This window comes from Mirounga leonina, unplaced genomic scaffold (assembly GCF_011800145.1).
Source record: "Mirounga leonina isolate KUSES-001 unplaced genomic scaffold, KU_Mleo_1.0 Mir_91, whole genome shotgun sequence".
NCBI lineage: Eukaryota > Metazoa > Chordata > Mammalia > Carnivora > Phocidae > Mirounga > Mirounga leonina.
The window spans coordinates 21,086,301-21,104,474 of NW_023270839.1; the positions used below are offsets into that span (position 1 = coordinate 21,086,301).

Consider the following 18,174-nt stretch of genomic DNA (forward strand, 5'->3'; position numbering starts at 1 on the left):
TCATGCTGAGCATAGAGCTTGCTTGATGCAGGGCTTAATCTCACAACCGTGAGATCCTGACCTGAGCCAAAACCAAGAGTCGGACACTCAACCGATTGAGCCACCCAGGTGCCCCTAAAATCTTTTCTTTGAGGAAAATTTTCTAATATTCATTCTTTTGCCATGCTTTTGATTTGGTTTCCTTCTTCAGGGACTACTATTTTCTGTTAGATCTTTGTGTATCTTCACTATTTGTAACATTTTGATGTCTTTTAAAATTCCCCCCCCCCCCATTTTATCTTCTGTTTCTTTTAAAAGGTATAATCTATTGTTTACTCAATTTTATGTCCATTCTTGTTCAGTCTTTATTTCTGATATGATTTTTTTGTTATTTCTAATTATTTTGTTCTGTCGTTATGATCTGAATTTTTCTAACTTGTATGTCTCATACCATTTTCTTAATAAGTCTTGTGTTTTGAAATAGGTTATAATTTTGATCTATTCTATATGCATATTTTTCTAACATGCATTCTTTATCTGTAGAGATATTATTTTACTCCTTGTATATTTTATTATAATAATTTTGTGTGGATTTAACATCTATACTTGTTGCTCAGTTTTGTATGAGATTAGTTTTTCTGAATATTTAGAAGGTTGTGTGGTTTAGGGTATCTTTTCTAACTCTTTTTGTTGTTTTTGTGTAATGTTAAAAAAATACAGTGATTGCTTTTTGAGTTTTCCTGTCTCTTTATTACTACTCGATATTTATCTGAAACTTCACTTTACTTTCCTTCTTTTTTTTTCCTTTTGTGTTTTTAAGTAGGCTCCACGTCCAGTGTGGAGTCCAGTGCGGGGCTTGAATTCACCACCTTGAGGTCAAGACTGAACCAAGATCAAGAGTCAGATGCTTAACCAACTGAACTACCCAGGCGCCCTCTTTTCTTCTTTTCTTTTGTGCCTTAGTTACTCAGTTTTGATTCCATTCCCAGCAGTTTCCCCTTAGTGTGTAGGCTTATTCTAGAAGAGAGCCATAGTTGGTCATTTCCAAGAGTTCATAGGAGCTGTTATTTCATTCTCACCATGGACCCCTTTGCTGTTAGATTGGACAGCAACTCTCCTCTCATAAAATTGATCTTCCATGCTTTCTATTGAATACCTACCTACCTTTTAGCTATTTCGGGCTTCTCTTGTTCTCAGGTGTATCATACACCTTGTTGATCCCCTTGCTTTCTTCTGCACTACTGCATGTGAGCACTCAGGTGCTGTGGCTGTTGATTTGTCCTCATCTGCTTGGAATTTAGGGGAAACAGAACCTTGTCTCCTGCTTTTGTTGTGAATTCGCTGTTGGGTTTTTTTTTGCTGCATTAGGTCTCTGTGTTTCCCTTGGGATTCAGAGACATAAGAACACTACCTTCCCAAGATTTTCCCCTAAAAGTTTATTTTAGGGACAACTTTGAAAAATATAAATTCCAGAGAAGAAATTGCAGGGTTAATAAATTTATTAAAGCATCCTATACAGTAATGTAGGAATCTTGTTTTTCCTAAGTTCTTTTAAAAATCATGCCATATTCATAAAGTCTCCAAATTATATAGTTGAATGTTCAAGAAAGACTAGGATTGGGTGATGAATTGTCTTTCAGAATTAGAGCATCATTAGACATCTGAATGCATTATTCTGAAGAATAGGATTTTATTGTCAATGACTGCAGAGCTTTAACCTTGATATTAATAGCTTCCTCTTCCTACTTAGAGATGTAAGCTAAAATATTTTACTTTATGTGTGTATTTACATACTTTATGTATTTTTTAAAAGATTTACTTATTTTAGAGCGAGAGTGCGAGCAGGGAGAGGGGCAGAGGAAAAGAGTGATTCCTTGAGCAGACTCCCCTCTGAGCGCAGAGCCTGACACCACGGGGCTCCATCCTAGGACTATGAGATCATGACCTGAGTTGAAATCAGGAGTTGGAGGCTTAAGTGACTGAGCCACCCAGGCGCCCCAAATATTATACGTGTTTTTAAATGACCGCAGTACAGTCTGTTCTGCTACAGTAAATATGTAATTCCACAACATCAATTAGCTTATAGACTCTTGATAAATAGGGGAATAGCGTCAGTATAACATGGGTAGTGCATTGCCTTATACATGACTTTTTCCTAAACTAGACAAGGGGATCCTGAATAAAGGGAGTTGAATTTTTTTTTTAAGATTTATTTATTTATTTGAGAGAGAGCGAGCAGAGGAGCACAAGCATGGAGGGAAGGGGAGGGGCAGAGGGAGAGAGAGTCTTTTTTTTTTTTTTTTTAAGATTTTATTTATTTATTTGACGGAGAGAGACACATAAGCAGGGGGAGTGGGAGAGGGAGAAGCAGGCTTCCCGCTGAGCAGGGAGCCCGATGCGGGGCTCGATCCCAGGACCCTGGGATCATGACCTGAGCCGAAGGCAGACGCTTAATGACTGAGCCACCCAGGCGCTCCAAGAGAGTCTTTTAAGCAGACTCCATGCTGAACAGGCTCAGCTTGGTCTCAAGGACCCTGAGATCACAATCTGAGCTAAAACCAAGAGTTGGACATTTAACCCACTGTGCCATCTAGGTGCCCCAGGGAGTTGAATTTTGTATTTCATCAGGAAAGTAAAACACTTAAAATTCAGCTGCTACAGAAACAAAAGCACCCCCTCCCAAACACACACACACAGAGGTTTTAATTAGAAGTGGTAATTAGCAGCGGCAGGGAAGGGGGGTTCTCTCCTAGAGAAGTACACTCTAGCAGGGACTTTTCTCATGTGGCAGTCTGCATTTCCTTTTGTGTCCATCTTAGCCCTACTGTCTTAAAGCTCCACTTCTCAGTTCCCATAAGCCCTTGTTTCTCTTTCTCTGTTTTTATTACCTTTTATTAAGCCCTGAGGTAGCATTTCAGCTGCTGTTAGCTGCCTCACTGGGGTGTCCAAGTTATCTCTGGAGGTGTCCCAATCATTGTTTTTGTTAGTGCTATGGTTACAGAGTTAACGGGGCATTGACTGATCTGTCTGGTATACCTCTCTGTACCCTCCTGGACCGATTATTTTTTCCTTAAGCCTTGTTGTTTTTAGTGTTGCAGAATGCAGGATTTTCAGGAATGTAAGTATTTGTGTTAGAGCAGATGTACTAAGAGACTTCTTCAAGAAGTTGCTGGAGCTTAGTGTTGTTGGCTTTGTGGCATTATTTCTGTTCTTGAAGGACTTTATAAGAGAGTTCTGTTTTCTGGCAATGGAGATCAATGTTTGGAATATGAGGCTTACTAGTCATTTTAAAATGCAGGGGAATGATAAATAGTAAATGTTTGAAGAATTTTGTTGTGGATCACTGAAGCGTTCTTTTGTGCTGTAATGACATTGTTCTAACAGAGATATCTAAAATTAGAGAAACTACTGAGTAAAAGTAAAATTCTATATGGTATGATATGGAATGATGTATTTTGATATTATCTTTGTTTTGTTTTTGCTCCAAGTAGGGAATTATTGTTTAGGAAAGTTTAGCTTTTTAATAATCTTTAATATCTTTTTTTTCCTTCCAAGATTTTATTTAAATCTAAGTTAGTTAACATGTAGTGTAGTATTGGTTTCAGGAGTAGAATTGATCCAAATAGGGAATTGTAATTGTGGCCATTTAGAATACCAAGGTTTGTTTTAGAAATAATAAAATGATATTCAACCTTTAGAAAATGTACAGCAGCATCTTATTTGCTCTGGTATAAAAGCATTGGATACAAATATTCAGTACAAGTAAAGGAGTTATTCCTGTTGAATAAGAATAGTGATTATACATACAAATTATATTTAATATAGATTTAAAAATCTAATCCTTACCAAAAGATACTAAGTAGTCTCATTAAAACAGCAAGGAATTGGGGCACTGGGCTTCCTCAGTTGGTAGAGCATGCGATTCTTCATCTCGGGGTTGTGAGTTAGGGTCCCACATTGGGTATAAAGATTACTAAAAAACAAACAAGAAAACCAAGGAATTATATGCCAGTATTACAGTAATGTAAGAAAACCATTCATGTAGTAGATGACTCTAGAAGAATTTTACAAATGAGAAAAATAGATGTACAAATGAAAAATCAGTATAGTCCGAGAGTATACTTGGCATATAGTCTTTTAGTCAATACTGCAAAAACAGTGTAAACTCCTGATGTGGATTTGCCCCATATAAAAGGAAATGAATAGAGAGCTTTATTAGGGAGTAGACTCCTTGGTGTTAATTTGGGCATTTAAAGAATTGAGGTTGGCATTGGGGTGTGGCATTAGCAGGCCCTGTTATTTTTGGTAATATGTGATATGCCAGCAAATTCCAGTGGGGTTCTGTCTCTTACTCGGAGTGCTCAAGGAAACAACCACTGTTCTTTCAGACAAGTCTTTAAGAATATGGGAGGGCGCCTGGGTGGCTCAGTTGGTTAAGCGACTGCCTTCGGCTCAGGTCATGATCCTGGAGTCCCTGGATCGAGTCCTGCATCGGGCTCCCTGCTCGGCAGGGAGCCTGCTTCTGCCTCTGACCCTCCCCCCTCTCATGTGCTCTCTCTCTCTCATTCTCTCTGTCTCAAATAAATAAATAAATAAAAATCTTAAAAAAAAAAAAAAGAATATGGGAAAATTGGTGAAAACTCAGAGGATATTGTACAATTGAGTATTTCAGTAGCACAGTTTATTTTTTTAAATTCTTTTTAAAAAACATTTATTTATTTGAGGGAGAGAGAGAGCACAAGACGGGGGAGGGCCAGAGGGAGAAGCAGACTCCCCACTGAGCAGGGAGCCCGATGTGGGACATGATCCTGGGACTCTAGGATCATGACCTGAGCCAAAGGCAGATGCTTAACCGACTGAGCCACCCAGGCGCCCAGCACAGACAGTTTAATGGACCCTGGGGAAAGGATCTGAATTGTGAGGATGCTGTAGTTATATTTGTGTATTATAAGTGCATTAATAATAAACCTCTTACAACATTGTCAAATTTTTCCTTTGTTTTTAAGCACTGTTGGATATTATGTAATTCTATTTTGTTTCTCCTGGATGTGAAAAACGGAAAATATATTACACATATTGTATCTGTTTTTACAAATTGAGGTATAATTGATATACAGCATTGTATTAGTTTTAGTGTAAAATATGATTTGATATTTATATATACGTGTTGTAAAATGATCATCATAATAAGCCTAGCTAACATCCATTACCATAGTTAGAACTTTTTTTTGTGATGAGAAGTTTTAAAATCTACTCTCTTACCAACTTTCAGATATGCAGTACTGTATTAACTGTAGTTGCCATGTTGTGCATTACATTTCCATGACTTACTTATTTTAGAACTAAAATTTGTACCTTTTGACTCCCTTCACCCATTTTGCCAAGCCCCCATCCCCCACCTCTGGCAACCACCAGTCTGTTCTCTGTGTCTTTGAGCAGAGTCTTTTTTTCATTTGTTATTTAGATTCCACATAAAAGTGAGGTCATACAGTATTTTAACTATCTTCACTTAGCACATCCATGTTGTCCGTCCATGTTGTCACAAGTGGCAAGATTTCATTCTTTTTAATGGCTGAATAATACTCCAGTGTGTGTTTGTGTGTGTGTGTGTATCCCCCATACAGTCTATCCATTCATCAACAGATGAACACTTAAGTTGTGTCTGTTGGCTATTGTAAATAATGCTGCAGTGAACATGGGGGTACATATCATATTTTGTAAGTGTAATCTGTAAGACAGAATGCCTATGCTCAATGCATGTTTTTTTCCTCATATCTTAAGGAAGAGAGAGAAAATCCTTCGAAACGGAGTAGGATTGAACGTGATATAGATAATAATTTGATCACATCAACACCAAGAGCAGGAGAAAAGCCTAACAAACAGTTATCTCGAGTAAGACGGAAAAGTCAAGTAAATGGAGGTTTGTTAATATTTAGATATTGTTCTATTAGGTGTAAGCAGAGATCTCACCTGTCATGTTTATTTTCTGTTTTTAAAAACTGACTCTGCAGTTTTTCCCTTATTTTTGTAATATTCTTTGTATTAAGTATTAGTAGCATGAAATAAAAATTTATCTAATACTGATCTACTTTGCTGAGTTAAAATAAGTAAAGGCAGAGCAACTAGCTTTATACTGTTTATCATAAAAATGTATATGGAACATTTTTGACCTCTAATAAACTCTGTTCTTAAAGCAGTAATAACTGTGGCTTAATTTATTGAAATATGTACAAAGAATTTGTTTCTGGATCATGGAATTTCAGAGCTCAGAGAGGGCTTGTATCACTTGGGACAGTGGTTCTTAACTAGGGGTGGTTTTGTCCCCAGGGGACATTTGTTAATATCTGGAGACCCTTTTGGTTGTCACAACCTGTTGGGGGGTTACTACTCATATCTAACAGGTAGAGGTTAGGGATGCTGCTAAACATCCTACAATGTACAGGACATCCTCCTTCAATAAAGAATTATCCAGCCCAAAAATCAATAGTGCTCCTGTTGATAAACCTTGTTCTAGGTCAATATGTTAAAATATTGCTGGGAAGCTCCTCAAAGTCAAAAAGAAAATCAAGAAGGACAAGCAGAGAAAGCTATAAAAACCAACAGTGTAGAGCATGGATTACTGCATTTAACCATTGCTGTTTTAAACACAACAGCAAGAATAATTTCTTACCTCTTTCCCCCCAACTCAGTGTTGTATCTCTATTGTTAGAATTGACTACTAGGGAAAAAGAAACAAAAGACCTATCACAAAGAAGGAAAGAATGTGGTAGATATCAAGTAAAGTTGTGGAAGGTCAAGGATGATTAATCAGAACACATTTGTTTGAATTTGTTTTTACTGTATCATTTCTAAAAACCCATGAAAATTTTTTTATTCATAAGAAACTAAAAAAACAAAAGACAAAAAAACCTGTTTGTTCTTCTTAATCACTCTGAAATGATGCCTGAATATACATAAGTAATTGACACTGCTATACACAGTCTTCTGCTTCAGTAGATCTATGTTGCCTCTATTTATTTAGCTGTTATTCATTACTAATAGATTGGTTTTGTGAAGTAGGCAGTCTCCCAAAATGTAAATAAGGGCAGGATCTTGCATTTATGTTTTTGATGTTGTAATTTGCTTTACTTACAAAGAGTTTATTTCATTTTCTGTTACACTGGATTTTGAAGCCTTTCAGTCTATATACTTCTAGATGTAAACATAAAATCATTTGATTTACAATTTATTTACCTCAGGATATTTTTAAGTAATCAGTTTTTTTAACAGTAAATGTTAATCAGTTTTTATGAAGTATTTTGAAGCAAAAAATTATTTTCATAATGAATTGTTTAAAACATTTCTTAAAGTCATGTTTTCTAGATTGCAACTTTTTTCTTGTTTCTTTCTTAGAAGCTGGTAGTTATGAAATGACAAATCAACATGTAAAACAAAATGGAAAATTAGAAGATAATCCTTCCTCTGGCAGTCCTCCAAGGACTACATTGTTGGGGACCATATTTTCTCCTGTCTTCAACTTTTTTTCACCAGCAAATAAAAATGGTAAGTATAAACTATTACCCATAATTTGGGTTTAAAAAATTAATAGTTCCCCGAGTTTTTTAAAAGATCTGTTTGATTTTACTGGCATATTTTGTCAGCATCTTATGTTTGTTTTCAGCCTCATTAAAAACACAGCTCCTGAAGAAAAAGAAAAAGAAAAAAAAAATACACAGCTCCTAAAAGTTTGTGGTTTTTGTGTTTTGTTTTTTGGGTTTTTTTTGTTTTTAGTGGCTGAAATAAATTTAGGTCATGTTTAATTCTGTTGAAGTACATGAACTCCACTTTCACTATCTGAAAAGCTAAATGATAAACTTTGGGCTGGAGGGAAAGTAATTTCTTTTATGCTGGAATGACTTCTGTAATCCTTAGTGTGTACAGGAGAGAATCCAGAAATATTTTTGGTATTCTAGATCAATAAAGTAGAATTTTTAAAATATTTTAAGTGAGCTGAAACTAGGTCATTTTTTGTAACACATTTTTATCATTTGTTTTTTAAAGATTTTATTTATTTATTTGACAGAGAGAGTGAGAGCAGGAACACAAGTAGGGGGAGTGGGAGAGGGAGAAGCAGACTCCTGCTGAGCAGGGAGCCCGATGTAGGGCTTGATCCCAGGACCCCGGGATCATGACCTGAGCCGAAGGCAGACGCTTAACGACTGAGCCACCCAGGCACCCCCATTTTTATCATTTGTAACACATTTTATTTATCATTCATCATTTATCATCAAAGACCCCCTAGGGATCTTTAATTTGGATAATTAGTAACTACTCTAATGCAAATGAATTGAAGGTTTTCATTATATAATGCCTTTGCAAAAGAATCAAACTTGGATTGTTTCCCCCAAATTTTTTTTTAAAGATTTTATTTATTTATTTGGCAGAGAGAGAGAGAGATAGTGAGAGCCAGAACACAAGCAGGGGGAGTGGGAGAGGGAGAAAGTAGGCTTCCTGCCGAGCAGGGAGCCTGATGTGGGACTTGATCCCAGGACCCTGGGATCATGACCTGAGCCAAAGGCAGACGCTTAATGATTGAGCCACCCAGGCGCCTCCAACATTTTTTTTTAAAGATTTTATTTGAGAGAGCGCTCGCACCCTAGGAGAGGGAGAGAAAGAGAATCCCAAGCAGACTCCTTGCTGAGTATGAAACCCAATGTGGGGCTCAACCCTATAACCCTGAGATCATGACCCAAGCCTAAACCAAGAGGTGGATGCCCAGTGGACTGAGCTACCCAGGTGTCCTGCCCAACATACATTTTTTTTAAAGATTTAGCTAGTGTTGGGGTGCCTCAGTGGCTCAGTCATTAAGCATCTGCCTTCGGCTCAGGTCATGGTTCCAGGGTCCTGGGATCGAGCCCCGCGTTGGGCTCTCTGCTCCGTGGGAAGCCTGCTTCTCCCTCTCCCACTCCCCCTGCTTGTGTTTCCTCTCTTGCTGTGTCTCTCTCTCTGTCAAATAAATAAATAAAATCTTAAAAAAAAAATTTAGCTAGTGTCCTTTTTTGATGATTAATTCTTAATTTCATAAATGATAATTTAGTCTCTAGATTATGTGAGGGCAAGAGTTCATGTCTTTATTTTTGCATCTACCATGTTGTTTGATATAGTACAGGGCACATGGAAAATAGCCATTAAATGCTTGTTGCCTGATTATTTAAATTCTAGTTTGAATTATGTTTCTGGATGATAATACAATTTTTAAAAGACAGAATGGTGCACTATAAAATCTAAGTGCTCTGGGGGCTAAAAATAATGCATATTGGCACATGAAAGGACTTGTGAAGTCCTGTAGTAGAAATAAAACAACAAACTACCTTTAACTTTGTTTAACCCCGTATTTCCTAGGCATATTTGACCCCAAGAACCCTTTTCTGTGGAACATCTATGAACATCTTGTAAAACTAGTGCCCCTTAGAACATCTTTGGAAATAGCTGGTGTGGTGGAAAAGAATGGACATTGGAATTAGAGAAGCTTATTTTAAAATTGCCACTCTTTAACTATGTTACCTTGGTCCAGTTCTTTAAATTGAGCCTCTTAACCTGTGAGAGAAGATAATTATACTTAAGTATGGGACAGGGGTGATTTGAAGATTTCAATTCATTCAGTTCAATATTTGCCATGTCCCAGCCATTGTACTAGGCCCTGGAGATTCAAGGATGATTAACACATGGTCCCTGCCCTCAAGGAGCTTGCTTTTTTACAAGAGGGAGAGAGATCCATAAATAGGTATAATAAATTTTTATAAGTGCATTGATAAGAGGTATGGGGCAGTGGGGTGTTCAAAGAATGGAATGGTTCTGTATTCTTGGTGGCATCTAACAATAGTCTTTATAGAAAAGCTGAATCTTGAAAGGTGGTAAAGGGCATTTCAGGTAGAATGAGCAGCACGAGCAAAGGCATTGTGTGTTTGAGAAACAAATTAGTTTATTACAGATGGAGCACTGGATATGAGGAGTGCATAGGATGGGTTAAGATAGAGTTATAAAGTTGGCAAATTAAAGCTAACATGGTAAGATAATTGAATTTTAATTTTATCCTTAGTGGAGGATGATTGAAAGGTTTTGAATTGGTGAGTAGTATGAACAGATTTGTGTTTTCTAAAAAGCTCTTTGGCAGTAGTGTGTTGGCTACATTCTAAAAAGGTTGGATGTGGGGAAAACAATTAGACTTATAGTCCATGTGAGACTTCATGCAACCTTAATGGTGACACTAGAGAAAAGAAGGGTCAGAGGTATAGAATGGAGATGAAAGATTGGAGATGAAAGAGACAAGAGATTAAGAGGACACAAGGTTATTTTTTCAAGAGCAAGAAGTTATGTTTCGGGAGATAGATAATTGAATTTAATTTGGGCCATGCTGAGTTTGAGATGCCATGAAACAACCAAATAAAATGTCTGGTAGCCATTTGTCCTTCTGGTGTGGTGTGGAGCTTAGAAATATGGGTTTAAGCAATAATCTATTGTATTATCAGCTTATAGGTATTAGTTAAAACTAGTGGAGTAAATGGTGTATATGGTTCAGTGACCTAAGATCTTGGGGGAATAAATGTTTGGACAGAAGTTGATGTTTCATAGTTACAACTTTTTCTTTGAGGGAGGTGATGGTGCCATGTGCTGAGATTCCTGGTGGCAGGGATTGAAGAGAACAGTGAAGGTTTAGAATGTTTGCTTTTGGGTATAATTTAAAAGAAACACATACACACCAGTAAGCCTGTAAGTTACATTGATTCAAGAGGGATTTCTGTGATGGATGACAGTGGAAAGACAAGGGAACAAGGACCTTGAAGCTGCTGGCTTGAGAGTGGTTTAAGTGATATACTATGAAATCTAGGTGAGAAGGGTGGGGAAGGAGCCATTGAGGGATTGTTTAGAATGAAAGAGACTGACTTTTATCAAACATGAAGATCACATGTAATAGGAATATGAGATAGATAGATAATTAAAAGATTAGGAGGTTATGGTAGGGGATTGATATATTTGAACTTTAGTTTTCAGAGATAAACCTTTTCTTAGTGTGAATGTCCAGGTTATGATCATGATTGTTGCTTAAGAAAGCAGTATGAATGAAGAAGGAGCTAAAGAGGGCAAAACCTTTGAGGATTAGTCTTAGGATGAGTCATTGACATCACCTCTAGGAGGTGTTTAATAGACCTTTAAATTGGTAGCTAGGTGTTAAATTCCTCTGGTTGAGAGAGGATGCTGGCAGCAGTTGGTATATGTCAGCGGTGGGGATAAGTGAAGAATTATATAGCTAGGTGACATCAGTCTCAAAGGAACAGGCATTTTTTTGCAAATTCAGTGGAAAACCATTGTTCTGGTAGCAGCAATGGAGATAAATGAATTCTGATACAGTTAGTATGTTGAATGTGGAAGAATAAAGAGCTTTGTGGGAAATGTCAGGAAAAGATGTTTTTTGGAAAGGGGTTAGTTACATTTAAAGCTATGACAGAGAAGGAACATTTTGTGAGAAAGTTGAGAGTATGGGAGGTTGATTTTGTTGTTGAAAATGACATTTGGAGGATTCCATAAAGAAATAGAGTTGGGTTTATCTCATAGTGGAAGAAGAATTGGGCAACAGGATCATCTAGGTGGTGGCTGAGTAGGATTAGGAAACTAACTTCAGTCTTTGTTACTGAGGTGGAATCTTGTTAGGAAATTGTTCTTGTGTCTCTGAATAAAAATGTTATGATTAGGGGAACAGTTAGCTCATTCTTGCATAACTGCCTCTGGTTTAAAAATTACAACTGCCTACAGTGGCTAGGATGCTTAGTACTGGAAGGATCAGGAGCTGTTCAATGGAAATAAATAATGGAAATGATAATGGAAAAAATATATATATAATGCCTAGCTCATAGTAGGCATTTAATAAATGATATTTGCTTTATAGAAAAGTTCTATAGTCAACAATACTGTATTGTATACTTCAAAGTTGCAAAGAGACTAGATAGATTTTCTCACCACAGAAAAATGGTAATGATGTGGCAGGATAGAGGTGTTAGCCTAATGCTAGGTTGGTAATCATAATGCAATATATAAATGTATTAAATCAACACATACACCTGAAACTTATACAAGATTATATTGTCAGTTATGTATCAAAAATTTTTTAAAATTCTAAATTATGACTGTGGTTTCACTATAAATAGGTGTTTAATAGACCTTTAAATAGGTGAGAAAATTTTGAGAGAGAGAGAGAAAGTGAGAAAACACTCAAGAAAATTTTGTTCACCAGTATCACTCTAGCTTATAATAGTCTTTATTACTGATTATTTGAAATGTCTAGAAAAGACTCACTAAACTGGTATCCTCAGCTCTGTTTCTGTTGCATTTAGTTTTTCCAAGTATTTATGAGTTTTTCATTATTTAATTTCACTTTTATTAAAATATATTTCACAAGGGCACCTGGGGGGGCTCAGTCGTTAAGCATCTGCCTTTGGCTCAGGTCATGATCCTGGGGTCCTGGGATCAAGCCCCGCATTGGGCTCCCTGCTCAGCGGGAAGCCTGCTTCTCCCTCTCCCCCTACTTGTGTTCCCTCTCTTGCTGTCTCTCTCTCTGTCAAATAAATGAATAAAATCTTAAAAAAAATATATATATATATATATATTTCACATTATGTAAATTTAAGGGTAAACAAGTTGATTTGATACATTTATATATTGTAATATGATTGCCATGTAACAGTAATTAGCACCTCTATCACATTACATAATTATCTTTTCATTTTAGTGGTTAGAACAATTAAGTTCTATTCTTTTAGCAAGTTTGATGATTATAATACAATATTTGTCTATATTCACTCTACGGCGCATTAGGTCTCTAGGGCTTATGTTTGCTTGCTATAAGTTTGTACCCTTAAAAACATCTATGCCTCTTCCCCCACCTCCTTTTGAGTTTTTAAATGATGGTTGTGAGCATACTGAATCTTGATTATAGGAACATCAGGATCCGATTCCCCAGGACAGGCTGTGGAAGCGGAAGAGATAGTAAAACAACTTGATATGGAACAGGTGGATGAGATCACTACCAGTACTACTACGTCAACGAATGGAGCAGCTTACTCAAATCAAGCAGTTCAAGTGAGGCCATCGATAAATAATGGTTTAGAAGAAGCAGAAGAAACAGTTAATCGTGATATCCCACCCCTTACAGGTGAAGAAAATTCCTTTTCTTAATGCATCTTCATGAATAATGTATAAAAATGCAGGATTTCTTTTTTTCTTTAATAGAGCAAATGCGTAAGTTTTTCTTTCTTGAACATAAAACAATTAAAATTGGAAATAAAACTTTCTCCCCCAAATCTGGTCATTTTGAAATTGAATTTTTTAAAAGGCTGTTTTGACAGAGCATTAGTCATCTTACAGTTTATTTGTACTAATCTGACTACTTAGAAATTTAACACAAATAGGGGCGCCTGGGTGGCTTAGTCGGTTAAGCGACTGCCTTCGGTTCAGGTCATGATCCTGGAGTCCTGGGATCGAGTCCCGCATTGGGCTCCCTGCTCAGCGGGGAGCCTGCTTCTCCCTCTGACCCTCCTCCCTCTCATGCTCTCTCTCTATCATTCTCTCTCTCTCTCAATAAATAAATAAAAATCTTTAAAAAAAAAAAAGAAATTTAACACAAATAGCAAAACATATGCTCATGTTCAGGAACACACTTATTATAATTGCACTAGTATCAGACCCTTCGGTCTGAAGTTCCCACCTAAAGGCAGCCTTATACCTTCAGATTTGTTGCATATATAGATGACATCCCCCCAAAAGAAGCTTCTTTTCCCTGATCTTTCCCTGCATCCAAACTTTGCAGCCTAATTCTGGATCCTTATAAAGGCCTACCATAATTGTTGGGTCCCTGAGCCAGTTGTCATGGAAATGTAGAACATATGAGATCAGAATTTATTACCTCTGAGGGTTGTGGTATACAGATGTATAAAGCTAAAAGATGAAACTGTTCCATCATGCTTAAAAGCAGAAATAAAATTGAGGATGGTCATCTTTTCCCAGAGGGACAAGATCTTGGGCTTTTATTTTAGATTTGTCTTTTTATTTCCTATAATGCCATACATTTGAGAGACCCTAGCACATATGTATTGGTTCAGAAACGTAGTTTGGCATAAGGAAGTAGAATGATGTTCTTCCCTTGAATATAAGGGGAAACTTGAAAAAATATAATCAAAACGGTAGAAAACATTTAAAGAAAAAATGCTACAATTATGAAACTTCTATATAGGGCAACCCAGTAATACCAATATGAAGAGAAAAAGCGACATAACAAAGATTTATTTTAAATTGGTCAAATAAAAGATTAACTTCTGTAGTGTTAAACTTAAGATCTATAATGTTAAATTATAATGTTATATTTTTTTAAAGATTTTACTTATTTATTTGATGGAACACAAGCAGGGGTAGTAGCTGGCAGAGGGAGAAGCAGACTCCTTACTGAGCAGGGAACCCAATGCGGGACTCGATCCCAGGACCCTGGGATCATGACCTGAGCTGAAGGCAGACGCTTAACCGACTGAGCCACGCAGGCGCCCTATAATGTTATATTTTCAGAATAATACTGAATCTGTCAAATCAACATGGATTATGTACATAGTTCATTCTTGGGCAGATAAGATTTGCAAAGGAATCTACTCTTCACCTGTCATTTTATGCTCATTCCTTGCCAGTGTTTGGGCGTATAGACTAAGTCCAGGGCTTTGGACCTCTTGTTTGATGTTTGTTCTGTATTTTTGTGCTGCTGTATAATCCTCTGTATTTATTTTTTTTCTGACAACTGTGAAGATGGAGAAGGGATTTCTATAGCATTAGTGGTTTCTGGGGGGTGGGGAGTAAAATTTACTCCAGTTGTCTCATTCATTCATTTATTTCTTTAACTTTTATTGAACACCTATTTTCTGTGATGGACGTTATTTATAAAGATGAATAAGATAAATGCTCCTTGACCCTGAAGAGTACATTATCTAATTGATGAGCCAGGTAATCACAAAAATTACTGTACAGTGTGGTGAGTGCTATTAGAAATAAATGTGCAGAATGATGAGGTGGCACATTGCATTCACTCTGGATCATGAGAGGATAGAAGTAAAATTTTTGCTGATCTTAAAAGATGAGTATGAGTGACAAAGGTTATTACTTTTCCTTAAGTTCAAGAACCTAGCCAAAGAGAACAAGAAGGAAGGAGGATGGCTCTGTCATTTACTTAGCTTTGTGACTTTAGACAGCTTACTTAAGCTCTCTGAGATGACTCTCTGACCTTTAAAAGGGAAATAATTCAGGGTTATGAAAGCTAAATGGGATGAAATAAGAAAAATGCTTAGCATGAAGGCACTCACATACTGCTTCCTTTCCCCCTTTCTCTGAAGTTAATAGGAATTTGAAACAAGTAGTTAGAAGATATATTTTTCCATTACCCCTTGTGCTAATGAACTGTTATTGGCATGAAATTACAGATGGACAAAAATTATGTTTTACCTCTGTTGTCATTCACTTAATATACATACTGTGTTACAAGGTAATACATACATAAAGAATTATTACATGATAGGGGCGCCTGGGTGGCTTAGTTGGTTAAGTGTCCGACTCTTGGTTTAGGCTCAGGTCATGATCTCAGGGTCATGAGATGGAGCCCCATGTCAGGCTCTACGCTCATTGCAGAGTCTGCTTGAGATTCTCTCCCTTTTCTTCTCCCTCCCTCTTTGCCTCTTTCCCCACTCATGCATGCACTCAGTCTCTGTCTCTCTAAAATAAATAAAATCATTTTTAAAAGAATTAATACATGGTAATAGCAAGAAATATGTTTTTTTTCCTTTGACTATTATCCACCAATATTCCATTCCTATAGACAGATTATAGCAGTTTTAGTGAGTTCCACTGTCTTAGTCCTTTTGGGCTGCAGTAACAAATTACCACAGACTAGGTGGCATATACACAGCAGAAATTTATTTCTCATGGTTTAGGAGGTTGGGAAATCCAAGATCAAAGCACCAAGCAGATTCATTACCTGTTGAGAGCCTGCTTTCTGGTTCATAAACAATTATTTTCTCATGCACCCTTACATGGCAGAAGCTATGTGAACTGTCTGGAGGCTCTTTTATAAGGGCATTAATCCCATTCATGAGGGCTCCACCCTCATGACCTGATGACCTCATGACATCCTAAAGTCTCCACCTCTAAATACCATTTTGTGGGGACACAAACATTCAGTCTCTGGCATCCATCTTGAACTTTTAGCTCTGAGACATTACCTCTAACTTAGAATTTTACCTTTTGTCCTTTCCTTGAATTTAAGTTATAATTATTGTCTTAGAAAATTCCCAGCATAATTTCTTTTTTTTTTTTTTTTAAGTTTTTTGTTTATTTAAGTAATCTCTGCACCCAACATGGGGCTTGAACTCCTGACCCTGAGATCCAGAGTCACATGCTCTTCCGACTAAGCCAGCCAGGCTCCCCTCCCAGCATTATTTCTAATGCTCTATCATTTGATAGAATTTTAGCTTAAATGTAGGATGGACCATTTGTCATGGAATAGAGAATTACTTCATGATTATTTTTAGGTTGCTTGTAAATTAGAAGTAAAATAAGGCCTCTTCTAAAGCAATGGTTTCTATATAAAGCAGCATTTTTTAACTTTTTAAAAGATTTTAGACAGCCTCGAGATTCCTGTAAAAATGTACATACAACATTTTTTCATAAGTCTTCAGGGGGTTTCATGAACCTCTTAAAGAGTGTTCGTAGATCTCAGGTTAAAAACTACCTCTCAGTCTAAGGTCAGCACAGATATATATTGACTGCTTGTATATGTATGTACAAGGTACTTTGCAAAGTGTCACTGCTTACAAGAGCCCTGTGAAATTTTTATGTTTATACATATAACACCATGCAGTTAGAAATTGAAATTTCATGGAGTGTATGATTCTGGTAATAAGTAGTAAATTTTCTCTTTGCTGTGAGGGATTTTAATTCTGCCAGCCATGATCTAGCTTGCTATTTTATCTATAATGGCAGTTTTTTTCCTTTGGATCTGGAGTTAGATCTGTGTATTAATAAATTTGCTATGCAATACTGTTTGTAAGTTATTTCTGTTATTTCTTGAACCTAAAATACACAGGGCTTCAGGAAAATCTTATATAAAAACGGTAAAAATGTATACTTCATAGTGAGTAAAAGTAACATTTTGTTTTTCATTTTATTAAATAGCACCAGTAACTCCAGATAGTGGTTATTCATCAACTCACGCAGAGGCTACCTATGAAGAAGACTGGGAAGTATTTGACCCGTGAGTTTTTTGTTTTTTTGTTTTCCTTTCCCTTTTGGAGCAGAATGAAAGACATGTGTGGAGGGGTGGCTGAATGGTATATTGGAAAGAACATGTAACTTGTAGGTTACTGAAATATTTTATATTTTCAGTTTTATTTACATTTCATAGGTTTGGTTTACTAGATTAAAAGTGTGTTATTTAATTAAAGATTTAAATATGAGCTGAATTTAGTAATATGTCTTATATTTATAAAATGTAGAAATGTTGAGATTTTCTTAAAATTTGATTTGTAGGTATTATTTCATCAAACATGTTCCACCACTGACAGAAGAACAACTAAATAGGAAACCTGCTCTTCCATTGAAAACAAGAAGCACACCAGAATTCTCCCTAGTTTTAGACCTGGTAAGTATATTGTATGTACAGGTAGAGAAAATAAAGGAGTTAAATTTCTTTTTAAAAAACTCTAGCCCAAAATACCTGAGAGGATAAAAGTGAACGTAAAAAGTCTTACATATTTACTAAACACATCTTAGATATTCTGAAATGTTTTTATTTGAAGCATAGTCCAATGCCAAGGTCCTCAGTTTGATTGGTATCAGGTACTCTTTGAAAATAAATTAGGCTTTCATTTTTGTATTTAAATTAGTTCTTTCCCCCATATTTCTGAGATCCTTGCAATTTTTTTTTTGTAATTTCCTGATAAATTCTATTTCATTTCATGCGTAGATTTTGCCTTTTGGGGGGGCGGTGTCAGGATTATATTTCCTTGAAGAACCAAATATTATTTGGGTCCCAATGAATTAACCTTATGCAAGATTATAGCCCTTTTTCTCTTCTTATTTTTGTGCAGTATCTAATACCAATAACTTTATTAATAGACTCCCAAAAACATGATC

At 36.4% G+C, this 18,174-nt stretch overlaps 1 protein-coding gene and 1 long non-coding RNA gene across 4 annotated transcripts in view; one reads left to right on the forward strand and one right to left on the reverse strand.

Annotated features, from left to right (window-relative positions):
• Positions 1 to 18,174, forward strand: part of CTDSPL2 (CTD small phosphatase like 2) — a 76,622-nt gene that overhangs the window by 38,717 nt on the left and 19,731 nt on the right. For 2 of the 3 annotated variants that reach the window (XM_034994476.1, XM_034994475.1), the window contains exons 3-7: positions 5,761 to 5,899; positions 7,372 to 7,521; positions 12,950 to 13,165; positions 17,215 to 17,293; positions 17,569 to 17,680. In XM_034994476.1, the coding sequence (XP_034850367.1) occupies positions 5,761 to 5,899; positions 7,372 to 7,521; positions 12,950 to 13,165; positions 17,215 to 17,293; positions 17,569 to 17,680 (696 nt within the window). The remainder of the gene's footprint in view (positions 1 to 5,760; positions 5,900 to 7,371; positions 7,522 to 12,949; positions 13,166 to 17,214; positions 17,294 to 17,568; positions 17,681 to 18,174) is intronic. The other variant, XM_034994477.1, reaches the window with a different exon arrangement.
• Positions 1 to 18,174, reverse strand: part of LOC118003429 — a 72,142-nt gene that overhangs the window by 22,530 nt on the left and 31,438 nt on the right. The window lies entirely within an intron of this gene.